Source organism: Tribolium madens, unplaced genomic scaffold (assembly GCF_015345945.1).
Source record: "Tribolium madens isolate multiple individuals breed KSU strain unplaced genomic scaffold, Tmad_KSU_1.1 Scaffold_91;HRSCAF=231;Tcas5.2_LG7, whole genome shotgun sequence".
In the NCBI taxonomy this organism is placed as follows: Eukaryota; Metazoa; Arthropoda; class Insecta; order Coleoptera; family Tenebrionidae; genus Tribolium; species Tribolium madens.
The window spans coordinates 11,273,838-11,286,550 of NW_025401063.1; the positions used below are offsets into that span (position 1 = coordinate 11,273,838).

A 12,713-nucleotide genomic window follows, 5' to 3' on the forward strand; every position below is an offset into this window, starting at 1 on the left:
TCTGGGGCGCGAGTTCTGGCGCTCCCTATATACTGCCAAAATCTCTTAACATATTTTTAAATATCTTCATTAATTTCTTTAGTTCTACCCACCAAATTAAAAAATTTCTTTCGTTTTGGTTTTAAATGTTTTCCCGGCGCATCCACCACAATTTTTGATAAATTTTTATAGTTTTATTTTAAAATTTTGGTTATGACTTTAAAAACTAAGAGCTATATCTCTTGCAAACAATAATAAGAATGGGCTAGATATTTATTTATTATCGTTTGTCAGTTCCTGGATTTCCGCCATACAACTCCCATCCCGTGTCATGTGCTAACTTGCTAGATTATAAGATTAAATCTTACTTTACGAAGACCCAAAACGTGCACTTGCCAATCGCCATTCCACGTGTCTCATTACATTTTAGGTTGAAGTTTCGCTCGAGGTTACGAAGGGCTGGAATAAAAGCATCAGCTGTCATGGTGCGAGTGTGACAAGGGACGGAACACATTTAAGATGTGAGGTCGCGGCTTTGTGACACGATATCCTCGCCGCCGATAACGAACTGCGTACCTTGATCCAACTTAGTTTTCCGATCACTTCCAGTAATCGCCCTCCCGGTCAATCCTTCGATGCTTGACATATTGTTCGCTTAAATTCTTTATCGTGGCCATCAATTCGGGTTTTTTGCGGTCGCTCTTATCAATTATTCGTAAAGCCGCAATATAAAAATAATAAAATGTTCGATTCAATAAACCGGAAATATCGGAATCATAGCGAGTTGTTTTACGAGCAAGAGCGACCAAGGGATTCATTACATAAATAAGGGTTTGGGACACGATCAACATTCTTCACACGTAGGAGAGACTCGATCGATTTTATATGACCAGTTGAAACAACGTTAAGCAAAATTATCTACTTTAGGACCAAAATAAACAGAAGACTTGAAATGGCTAGAAGAGAATTGGCAAAAGGCAAATGGGACAATTTTATTTTTATTTTTATTATTAATGCTGTTTATGCGATGTAAATTGTAGAAAAATGTTATCTTGCTTTTATCTGGACCATAAAAATCCTCTATATTGTTCTACAAAGCTTTGTCTTGCGAATGGTCAAAACCTCTCTATACAGGCAAAGGGAAGCATTAAATTATACCCTTGGGTAGTTTCAAAAAACTTCAGAGTTTATGACAGTTATTAACGATATTTTATAACGTCTTTTCTCACATAGCATTGGGGTAAAACACCGTCATAAATCTTGTTTTTAAATGTAAATTTCTTACAAGTTATATATTTATAGGATATTTTTTATTTTTCATTCGAACACCGACTCGCTTAGCAATTATTACTCATACAATCCGAATTAAATAGAAATTATGTTCATAAAACATTAAACAGGAGCTTTAGTGCGGTTCTCTATAAAAGAATTTTACATTTAAGACACGCCAATGTAATCACGCGATTCTTGAATATTTTATGTACTTACAATTTGGAACATATTTTTACAATTTTCCGTTGCGGATAATTTGCCACCACACGATATTTTAATGTTTAACACAAATTTTAGACTTTCGATTTTTTTACCATGGACTAATTTTTGGTCACGAATAAAAGATAAGAATAATCCAGCACGATACTATTGTTTTAGCATCCTATAATAATTATGCAAATTTAACGTTTCCTTATAGCCCTGGGCACAGATTATGCTCGGGAATATGGTCTAAGTTTAGGAGAATCGTCGCTTATATTAAGCGACATCCATTTTCATAATGACACAACTAATAAATTTTCATTCTGTACTAAAGTATGGGGAACTATGTAGTCGGGGTTATTTTCTACTCTGATTGGTGTGTACCGGTTTAATGCCCTATTATTATCTTAATAGTATCGACTCCAAAACGTGTTGTCAGTAATGGCGACTGATTTAAACAAATTTTCTTCATCAAAGATCAAATGATTTTTTTTCCAATACCTACTAATATCGTATACTGTTTCTATGGTGCATTTGAGCTTGTTTCTTATGTTGTCGTTAATGTACGCTCTTCTATAAAATACGTCGTAAATAACGTTTTTAATTTTTTAAAATTAGATTAAATAAAATTGTTAATGAAATGTCTGCAAATCAAAAATCGAAATTTAATAGATTAGAAAATGGAGACATAACCCCGGCAGTTGAGACCACAAGATCGGAAAAAAGCAGAAAAAGATGATTGTTACTGTTAAAAGGCGTTTGCTTTTGAACAATCCCCATATAAGATCGTTTATTTTCACCAGCATTTGCTGACCGTTCATTGTTCAATTTTCAATTCTTTATGACAATGGCATGGCATGGTGTTTGCACGGTGATTTTGCACTAGTTGTTTTAATTTTGATTAACGCTTTAAATCGTCAAAAATAACGAAATGTGATGCATCTAAGAGTATAAACTTTAGGGTTTGTGAATCAGGCAGTCTCATTGCTTATTCGTACCGTTTAAAGCGGTTAAAGTAAGCGTCTCGAATTTGATCTTTATACAGGGCGATTCAGATAAGATAATGACCCTGACGATCTGGCGATGCAACCCAAAAAACAAATTTCATTTACCTTTTGATCTAATTTTAATTACGATTTGCATTTGCAATCCAAGTTATCTTATGTTGCTCTGATAGTGCTTTGACATGCAATTTATGATTTTTAAAAAAACTGTTTGCCTACCTTTAATGTTTCATTCTTTCATACATTATGTATTGGGTTTACACCGAATATACTTATCTGACTTCTCTATTATTCCGCGAGAACTGAATGGCAGTAATAATCGTTCTCTGCACTGATGTCACAGTGACACCAAGATGATAACTTGGATTCAACTTGCAAATCCTAATTGAAATTGGATCAATGACGTAAATGAAATTTGTTTTTTGGGTTGCATCGCCAGATCGTCAGGCTCATTATCTTATCTGAATCGCCCTGTATACTCGTAAGTTATGTACTTATATACCTATGTAACATCAGCAATAAGGTCAAATTTCTTAGCGTAATTTTTTGGAATGACACTACTTTGTATTTCGTGCGTTAAGTGACGTCAGCACTTTTCCAGTCTATGATGTACAGGTTTAGCTATTGATATACAAATTTTAACAAATTGAAATATCTACCCGTATATAGAAATACACATGGAACAAAGGATAAAATTTCTTTCTAGCTATTAAGCTCTTACTTGTTTCATTTCGTTGAAAGTTGGAAAGCAATATAAATTACATTTTTATACAGAGTCCTTATCTTGCCTTAAACATAAAGAATGTCAGTCTGGTGAGTTCTTAACGATAAACGGGACGTGCAATGAGCGGAAGTTCCTGATAGCACTTAATATTCTAGTTATTAGTTGTTCTCACGAATTATGCAGTCAAGTGTATATTGGATGGGCTTTTCAAACTCTCATTAAAAGCCATTTCTAGCGGGATTTGCGATTTATGCGTGGTTTATGCCTATTACTCATATTTAGAAAACATCAAATGTTAGCCCCTCTAAATCATACGCGGTAAACGCATAACCTACACAAACAGAATTTGTTTGCTGTAATTACACTTACCCAATTATGACAAAACGTGTACAAAAGGATGAAAGGGATAGTTTTTCAGTTTGCACGTGTTTGGAATCTCACGGGACTATACACTGCCTCTCCTGTCACATAAACTGTTCCTAACTTGCTTTCAGAAATTATTAAAAGGCATTTGGACGAATTTCATCCCTTCTTGCGATATAATATTTACCGAAAAAGCGCTGCCAAGCCAAACCTGACTTAAAACAATGATTTTGGACCAGTTGAGTTCAGCATGCAGTTTTTCTGAGATGCAATTTTCTAAGTAAACGTAATTCATTGTTACCCTCGAGCTACCTACGGAGAAATGGTCTGATTTATAGCACGAGTAAACATATACATGAAACTTCCTGTTTAGAAGTGAAGTAAAAGCACTTAACAAATGCGAATATTTGGAAATGTACAGACGGCATAAGTGCGAGACAAATAAATATAATTACTGTCACAATAAAATAAAAATTATGCTTTTAGTTATTAAAGTAGCTAAGCTCGGTGTGAACTAGGTGTTTGTACGGTTCCTAACGCTTTATCAGAGCATATTATTAATTAAAAATTTAACATAGCGAATTGCTGCCCTGCTTGAATGTTGTGTAAATGGACGGGCTTTGTCTTTAATCTACTCCAACCGACCGGGACATTTTGCCAAACTTTCTTGTTTTATTTAAACACTGAATTATTTAACAAGTCGACTTTGAAAATTCTTAGAGAATACATTTATCTTAATTGTAGAATAAACAAGTGGTCAAACAACAAAATTATTTGGTAAAGGGTTATCATTGTTTTATTTTTTTTATTAAAATTACTGCCTAAAAATATACATTTCTAAAAATATACCTGAGGATATACATTTCTTGACAATCCTTTATCCTACATTTGAAAAACTTTTCTGAGATAACTGATTTTAATACTATATTTTTTACGTACACACACTAGCTATAAATAATTTTTATATTTATATTTACAATTGAGTAAAAAGCAGTCAATTATGAATTATCACTCTTCGTATACTACGTCTTGATAAATATATATTTACAATAATAATTAGCCTGTTATAGGTACATTAAGAACAATCAAACATTGTTATACGCAAATAAAAATTCTGTTATAAATAGAAAAACTATTTTGAAAAACTATAGACCATTTTATGTTATTCAGATATAAAATATAATTTTTATAATACTGCTTGTGTTTGAGAAAAAAAATCTGTTACAAAACTTGTACTTTGTTCCTGTCGAAATTTTACTAAAATAAAACTAAACTAAATTTTCAGTTCCGTTTCAGTGAAATTTTTATCTATATTAAAAATTATATACAACAGGAGTCTGGAATGGGGTATCCAAGTCGATTGAATGACGTTTTTTCTTCTTCTGCTTCCTGTTAATACTCGGAATTTTGCTGCGAAAAACCAACAGGAGCTAGAATTAAGTCAGGTCCTGAAAAAACAAAGCACAATATAAAAATTTTCATCTGAGATTCTCCCTTGTTGAGAGCTGTTTAATTAATTTTTTTGTGTGAAGAAATTGGCTTCCTATTGTAATTGCGTTAATGAATATTTTATAACGCTTGTTGAATAGTTGAGTTGCAAAAGACTTCAAAGACTAAATAGGCTCTTTTATTGTAAAAGCAAATATTGTTCGCTGGTTGGACAATTGATCGGAATTAATCAATACAAAAGGAAGCTTTAGGTCTCTTTGTACACTGAAATTACGAACAATAGAATGATTTTTTCGTCCGCTTTTTTCCACTAGTAGTGGGAAAATTTATGAGGCGCACTTTGCAGGATTATAAATTGCCTTTTTCGATGTAATACACTAAACACCAGGCAGTGTTGATAATTTTTTCATTTAGTCTAATGCGCTCGTATTTTTGAGTGTCATCGGTTTTCTCGTAAAAAAATTACAACAATATTTGAGTGTCTTTCATATAATTTTATTTATGTGATACCAGCATAGGTTAAATAAAAGATTCATTTTTATATTAAAGAAACTTAAAAATTAAGATAAGCGCTTGTCATCTGACAGGCGTAGGTGTTTTGCTGTTAAGAAAGCGTAAAAGTTATGTCACGATGCGACGAAGCAAAAAACTGTCTATTTTATAAAAATTTCTCCTTTGCTAAAATTAATCCAAAAAAATCCTTGAAAAGCTCATGTTTTTTCCACATTTTGTATGATATTTGTTACAGGTGGCTTCCCACTCCGTTTAAATATTCCATTAGCACAATTTCGTGACAAATAAAACGAGCAATGTTCTCAACGAGGCTTCCCTTGAGTAGGTCAAATAGAATTTCCATTTTGCCTATAAATTGCACTCTTCCATCACAAATCGTGAAAAATAGACAGGACCATCATCTAAACAAACCATAAGTCCTGGTTCTGAAACATGTCTTATTCCTCCGGGAACAAGAACAGTTACTGAGCGTATCCCGCAGCCACCTTCACATACGTACAAAACCGCACACTTGCCCTCAAAAATATTGTTTCCATAAAGCTCAAAGCGCTTGATACTTTTCAAGATTAATTGGCGTTTTAAACGAAAATTGAGGATAACGCGTCGCAACACGTAACACATGCGAAAAAAAAACAGATAAAATTCTTTAGTAAACCGAAAGCGAACTGCGGCATATTCCGAATTAGCAGGATACAAAGCCGCAAAAGCCAACTGGATTCCTTCGATAAGGCTGAAAGATTTACCCTCGATCCATTTTGGTATAAACGTGCCCTTTCATTTGCTTCACTGGCAGCGCTTAAAGACCGCTTGATTTACCGACCAAATACGTAAATGTGAAATACATTCATTCGGGAAAAATTGGGACCGGGATTACGACAGACAGATGGACATTTTTCAACACCAATTGGCCCAAATTTTTGAGAGATATTATCCAGTGTGTTTTTATTTATTTTTGTTTACCCTTTATGAAATTTACTACTTACTATGAGAAAAATTAAATATTAGGTTGTTGTATAAAGTGAAAAATCTTTTTATATAAAACTTTTTTTAATTTAAAATTTGAGCGCCTTGACTACATCAGTCATTAGCATCATTGAAATATAATTTTTCATTTTGTCATATACAGTGTGTCAATTTTAAAAGTTGCAATCGGCACTATCTGGAACTGAAAATGTATACTTCTAAATTAACCAAAAAGTAATTTAAAGATGCACCGTAAATGTAAATGTAAATCTCGTATTTTACACAAACATTTGTAAAATTTGTGACAATCTATAAACTATATTCAACGAGTTCAGCATCTTCCATAATAAATCTTACTATTTCAAAGAAAAGTTTCACTTTTCAAGTGAGATTAATGCCAGTAATGACAATTTATCAATTTTATTTGTCATTTAAAAGTTTTTTTATTTATTTAAAAGTTAAAAGTTGGCAAACTCTTAAATTAAATCTTAAATGATAAATCTTAAATATGGAAGCATAAATCCACCATTACCATGTCATTTTGATTCTCTCTTAGGAACCACCGGAACGATCTTGAGTGATTCTCAATAACTTTTTCAATTCTAGAGATATTGTAAGTTTTAAAATTGACAGCCTGTATATTAGTATTCTTAAGATAATTTAGGATGCGATTTGATTTGCCTGATGTATTAATCCAATATCTAAATAAAACTTTTAATTAAAACAATTTTGAGTCAAATTAGTTTTTTATTTAGTTTTGTTTTATTATTATTAATTTTATAATCTATCAGAGTGCTAAATATTCAGCTTTGGCTTGATTAGCTGTCCGTTTCCGCCAAGGTTGTTCCTTAAATTTGGTATTCCGGGCTCGAGAAGGTTAGTCGCAACGGTAATCAGAGAACTAAATGCCAGTCCCTGGTAGACACACACGTGTTCATAACTGCTTTCGCGTCAGCATCCCTTAATGCGTCGACTCGCGAGACCTCAGACGTATCCTGCATATAATGCGGATCGTCTGACTCCAACACAACTATTAAACTATTAACGGTACTTATTTGCATACGTGTGCTTTTATCCCCCATCTGAGCGTTGTACTTGTCATTCGACGATATTATTCCTATCGCTGTAATCGAGCGTGTTAGTTTAGGACTCTGCATCCACCTCCATTACTCTACACTATAGTACCTCAGTCCCGGATCTCTTTTTACTATCACACAAATTATAGCCTGTTTTTAGCCCACCCGGTACACTAAACACTTCAAAATGTCTCAATTCAACCGAATGACATCATCCACTGCGGTATCAGAAATCGCGTTTATGTAATAACCGCAGATCGGCCGATAGTTCCCCGGTTATTACGAACACATGCTAAGAGGGTGTGCATATATGGCGGCACAAAATTATAAAATTACCCGTTTTTTTCTCGCCACCCTTTAAATTAGATCACGAACGCGTTTTGCCGCTTTCATCAGATTCGTATTACCTGGTCGCAACTACACGTAAATTCATACCAAATTGGACCGTTTTCATAAAGCCATAGCGCGACAAAAAGCCGCCCCGACGAGAGAATGCGTCTGTTATCAGCTAATCTTATCGTCGCTTCCGTTCTGTGTTGATCATTTAGAACACTCGCAGAAGCTGAAGCGTCGAAATTTAAATGAGGGATATTTGAAGGGGCAAAAGTAAACGGGGTTTTAGCATAAGCGCCGTGTGATTGCTCTAAATATGAGATTAAGGGTTTAGATTAGCCAAAACGGTGCTTTATTCAATTTTTAGTTTTTCTTGTATAACTTAACTGACTTTTTCATAGTCGTAGGAACACGGAAACTGTAGCAGCATTAAAAAACTATGCAAAACGATGAAAAAATAGAGCGTAAGATATTGCCAATGCGCTGATGGCATAATCTCAAAGCCAGACTAATTTAAAATCACTATTATATGAATTATATATTGGTGCTACATAAAAGCAGTTTAACATACCTTCGATAAGTCTCGATATTCTATCTTCAGTCTCTTGTAGACCATACATACTGGCCCTATATTGGGCACTCCGTCTTTGGAAGCCTTCGCTAAACCCGGCTTCGGACAACTCCAAATCATCCGAAGACTTCCTCCTGGTTGTCTGTCTGCGTACAACCACGGGAGTCTTCCTACAAGCGATAACAACGGCCGATGCTACAATACCCACAATGAGAAGCACTGCAGCTGCGGTCAGCGCCACTAATATTACGGTTAAATTCTGCCTAGACGAGGGATATCCTTCAGACCCCGGTCTTGTTGTTGTGTCTAAGGAACCGCAACAGATTGGTCATTAGTTTCCCCGAAGGGATGCTTGTTTCTATTCTACAACGCGTGCTTACGCTCGCTTAATATTAAATTATTCACACAGTGTTATTATTGTATCGAGGGTACAAAGAGAATGCCAAATTTGTAATCAAATGAAAAAAAAAGTAGAGGCGTCTTTGATGGACAATTAAAGCCGGTACACTTGCGCAAACTAATAGCATTTTAATCTTTGTAAAGGAAGGGATGAAAAAAGTTAATGGGGCACTTAATCAAAGGGATTTTTCTTCTTGTATACGTTTAAGCAGTTTAACTTTCCTTAATGTGTTTAATTTCTTCAACTTTTATTCATTTATTACCGGAAAAGACACAACGTAACAGATACCTGTGCTTGAAACAAGTTGCATAACAATACTGTTTGTTTTAACATCTAATTCAAACATTTCTCTGCAGAAACGTCTTCACATCTGCAGCCATTATTCACAATGGAACAATCCTAACTCCTAGATAAAAAAAATATTAATATCACAAATCAAATATCTTTTTAATTTCAAAGAGTAGTTCGAGTCTTCCTGATATTAATTTTTGAAGCATTTCTAGATTCGTGGCAGATGGAAAATTTTATGTGGCGCCATATTTCTCATGAGATTCCTCGATTCGTATAATAACAATGAAATATTCGTCTAAACACCTTCCTAAAGAAACATGCAGCCATCTCAAGATATAATGTGACTTTTTCCAATTTATTCATTCTTTCTTGAAGAATGATGTGTCACATCTTGTTGCGCTAAATTCAAACATAAACCGTCAACAATTTCTCTCAGCTACATACCCTACGTAAAAGTAATGCTCTTTGTTAATTTGGTGAAGTTTTAGCGTTGTAAAATAAATTTATGGCTGTAATCTAGGATACAAGTTCCCATGGGACTCTCTGAAATTACAGATAGCGACGGTTTTATACCGAAATTGTCTTCGGTCAAGAAGTGGCCGTGGTTTAATTTGTCTCCCTATTGAAAAATTGCCAGATGTTGGCGTAAAGTTAAATAAACAGACAGAGACGTTGGTTGGTGAAAAATGAGCAGAATTATGTAATAAAATATTTAATTAAACGCGAAATATACAAAATTTTAAATGAGCCTCAGCCGTTTGTGTATAATGAAGCTGTAAATTTCGAACTTGTATTTTCAGTGTGATACCTGTGGGTATTAAAACGGTTTCAAATTTATAACATTTGCGAGAAATTCCGTGTTAATACTAAATTTTGAACAAAATGAAAGGAAAACGTGGTACATTTGGTGCAAAAAGAATGTCAATATATTGTCAAAAATGTATAAAAAACGATTTGATTGTTTCCAAATTTAGATTTTAAAAAACTACAAATTAAATTTAAATCAAGGAATTTAATAAAAAATCTTTTTGAAACACAACATTTAACATTTACTCATGTGTAGAGGTTGTTATATTTTTGTTGTAGGTCATTCCGTTGAAAATTAACCTTCGCACTAGATATGCTGTGCGCACATCAAGTTATTGTTAGTGTCTTCGTTAATTAAATTAAGCTGATCCCGAGGGACTTACCGGTCTCATGAAGTGTATCAGCCGGGATTTCGGCCTCTACTCTGACACTCGGCAGGAGAACAGGCGGTTCGCTCCTGCCTTTGGCGTTCTCCGCGTAGACCATGATCTGGTACTCCCTTCCAGGATGAAGACTATGCAATCGGAACGTGGGCTGGTCCCCCAGTGTCCGATAGAGTAACTTGGCTTCTCCCTGGTCGCTCAGTGTTGTGACGCCGGGCGGTGGCGAGGGAATGGTGACGTCGTTCACTTCCAGGATGAAACTCTGGTGGAGCCCGCCGTCGTCGCCCGCCACGCAGGCGACCTCCAGTCCGCCGTGAGAGGCGTTCCGGAGGGTGCAATGTCGAGGGGATTCCGGCGTCTCTGCAAAGTTGGGGACATCTTAACGGATTATTTAAGGGAGAATCTGGAGCGTGCAGTCGGATGATTGCTGAATGGCGCATTAACGGCCCTGACTGCAGCTTTGCCAAAGTTTAGAGATAAATTTGAGTGAATGTCAGACCGATTTTGAACAGAAAGGAGATTGCAGATGAAAACAAATTAGTGCTAGGTTTTTGATGTTAAATCAGTTTCTTACTTTGACTTATAAAACAAAGCCGTAGCCTTAAACTTTTAGCTAGTATTTCCTGTTTACGTGGTTGTTGAGGTTTCTAATCTCGCGATAATCCCCCACAGAGGATCTAACCTTCCTCCGCTCTATAATTAACATTCAATATTCCCCTAGTTGGCAAGTTGGAGGCAGTGCATTGCAATGCACCGGTGTTAATTTGTTTGCTAAACTCCAAATGCGGTTTCTTCGGATGATGTACGAGCCACTCGTTGCTCCTGACACTATATTTCCTTTCTAAAAACCCTCTCCGATTGCCTTATTTGTTATTGTTAACAATGTTATTCCGGGGCCGATCTTGCAAGATTACACAGCTTTTGTAACCGAAATTGTCGAGTTAAGTGCAAGAAATTGTTTCCTATATCTTACCGGGGAATTATATGCGCATTACCTAAATACAATGAATCTGTCATTTGCGAGATTAACGATCAGATGATTCTTATAAGGGTTTAATAGAGCAGGCGATTTACCTTAATTGAAATTGTGGCAGGTATTAATTGTGAAAACGTAAATATATATTTCAGTGGTTTGGGGCGCAACAAAAATTATGCTAATACTTTAACGTCAAATTAAATCCAAAATTAAATTACAATTTAATTTCTTTTTTGGTAGGGTATAGCTGACGGTAAGATAACAAATGTCATAATATTAAAAAAGGAGTACCTAATGTTTGAAAAGATGGCAGAAACATTGGTGAATTAAACAACAACACATTTAAAATAGGCAACTTTCTGCCCCAATTACGCTCTTCTCGTAATTTGTTTTCGTCCTAAGACGAAAAAAAAAATAAAAGCTGTAATAGATCACTATAATAACAGAAATTACTTGCATGGTATGGCGCTAGATCTTGGCTTCCTTAGTAACTACCTGAAATACTGAGTAGTACAGCATTTTGGTTTTGAAAGTTACATGAATGCATATTATACATACATCAAAAGTAACCAAATTTGGCATGACGATAGACCTTGGCCTTCTTAGTAACCACCTAAAATACTAGGTCAGATCAGATTAGTCTCTTGGTTCCAGAAATAGAGAAATGCAAATACACCAAAACTAATGACTAATCAGTAAGAGAACTCACTCGATCGTGACCAAATTTACATTATCTTCGCTTAATTTGTACGTTTTTCAAAAAATCAAGAAAAAACGATTTTTTTCTCCTTTCGGAGATTTAACTGGATGATTTATTTATTTACTCGGTTAAAGCATAAAACTACACCAAACGCAGACTTTAAGTTTTATTAGAATTTTCTTGGTCGGCTAGTTCAAACCTAGCTCATCATCTCTTCAGCGGGGCTTAGACAGCTTTCAATATTTAACAACCCTCATAACCGCCGAGTTTTGATAAATACCAATAAAATGTGTTTTACTTACAAAAATATTCAGCTATTAAACTAATAAATAAATAAATTGTAAAATCAATAATAAAAAAAATTGTAAACAAATACCTACCTCGTAAATAAAAAATGACAAGTTTTGATTTTTATTTTAAGTCGTATAAATGAAGTCTCAATGGAGGATGTTATTCAAGAGAAAAGCTATAACCCGACCAAACCGACAGTTTATAGTCCTTTTACTTATCTAATATGGTTTTGTTTCGTGTGACAATTTATAACTCCCTTGCAGGTATAAAATAGAAATATTATTGCATAAATTCCGCGTTTCTTGTAACAATATATTATTACTGTAGGAAACATCGAAAGAAATATTGTTCCCTTTCATACAATTTTCTAGAGAAAAGAAAAAACTTACAATTCAAACCTTTTTCGCATATTTGCTT

At 34.6% G+C, this 12,713-nt stretch overlaps 1 protein-coding gene across 3 annotated transcripts in view; it reads right to left on the reverse strand.

The window, feature by feature from the left end:
* Window positions 1–4,332: 4,332 nt before the first annotated feature.
* LOC123010590 (hemicentin-1) overlaps window positions 4,333–12,713 on the reverse strand; it is a 43,212-nt gene continuing 34,831 nt past the window's right edge. For all 3 annotated transcript variants that reach the window (XM_044407603.1, XM_044407604.1, XM_044407605.1), the window contains 3 exons: window positions 10,330–10,689; window positions 8,449–8,754; window positions 4,333–4,991 (listed from right to left, as the gene is read on the reverse strand). In XM_044407603.1, coding sequence (XP_044263538.1) covers window positions 4,936–4,991; window positions 8,449–8,754; window positions 10,330–10,689 — 722 coding nt within the window. In that variant the 3' untranslated portion in view covers window positions 4,333–4,935. The remainder of the gene's footprint in view (window positions 4,992–8,448; window positions 8,755–10,329; window positions 10,690–12,713) is intronic.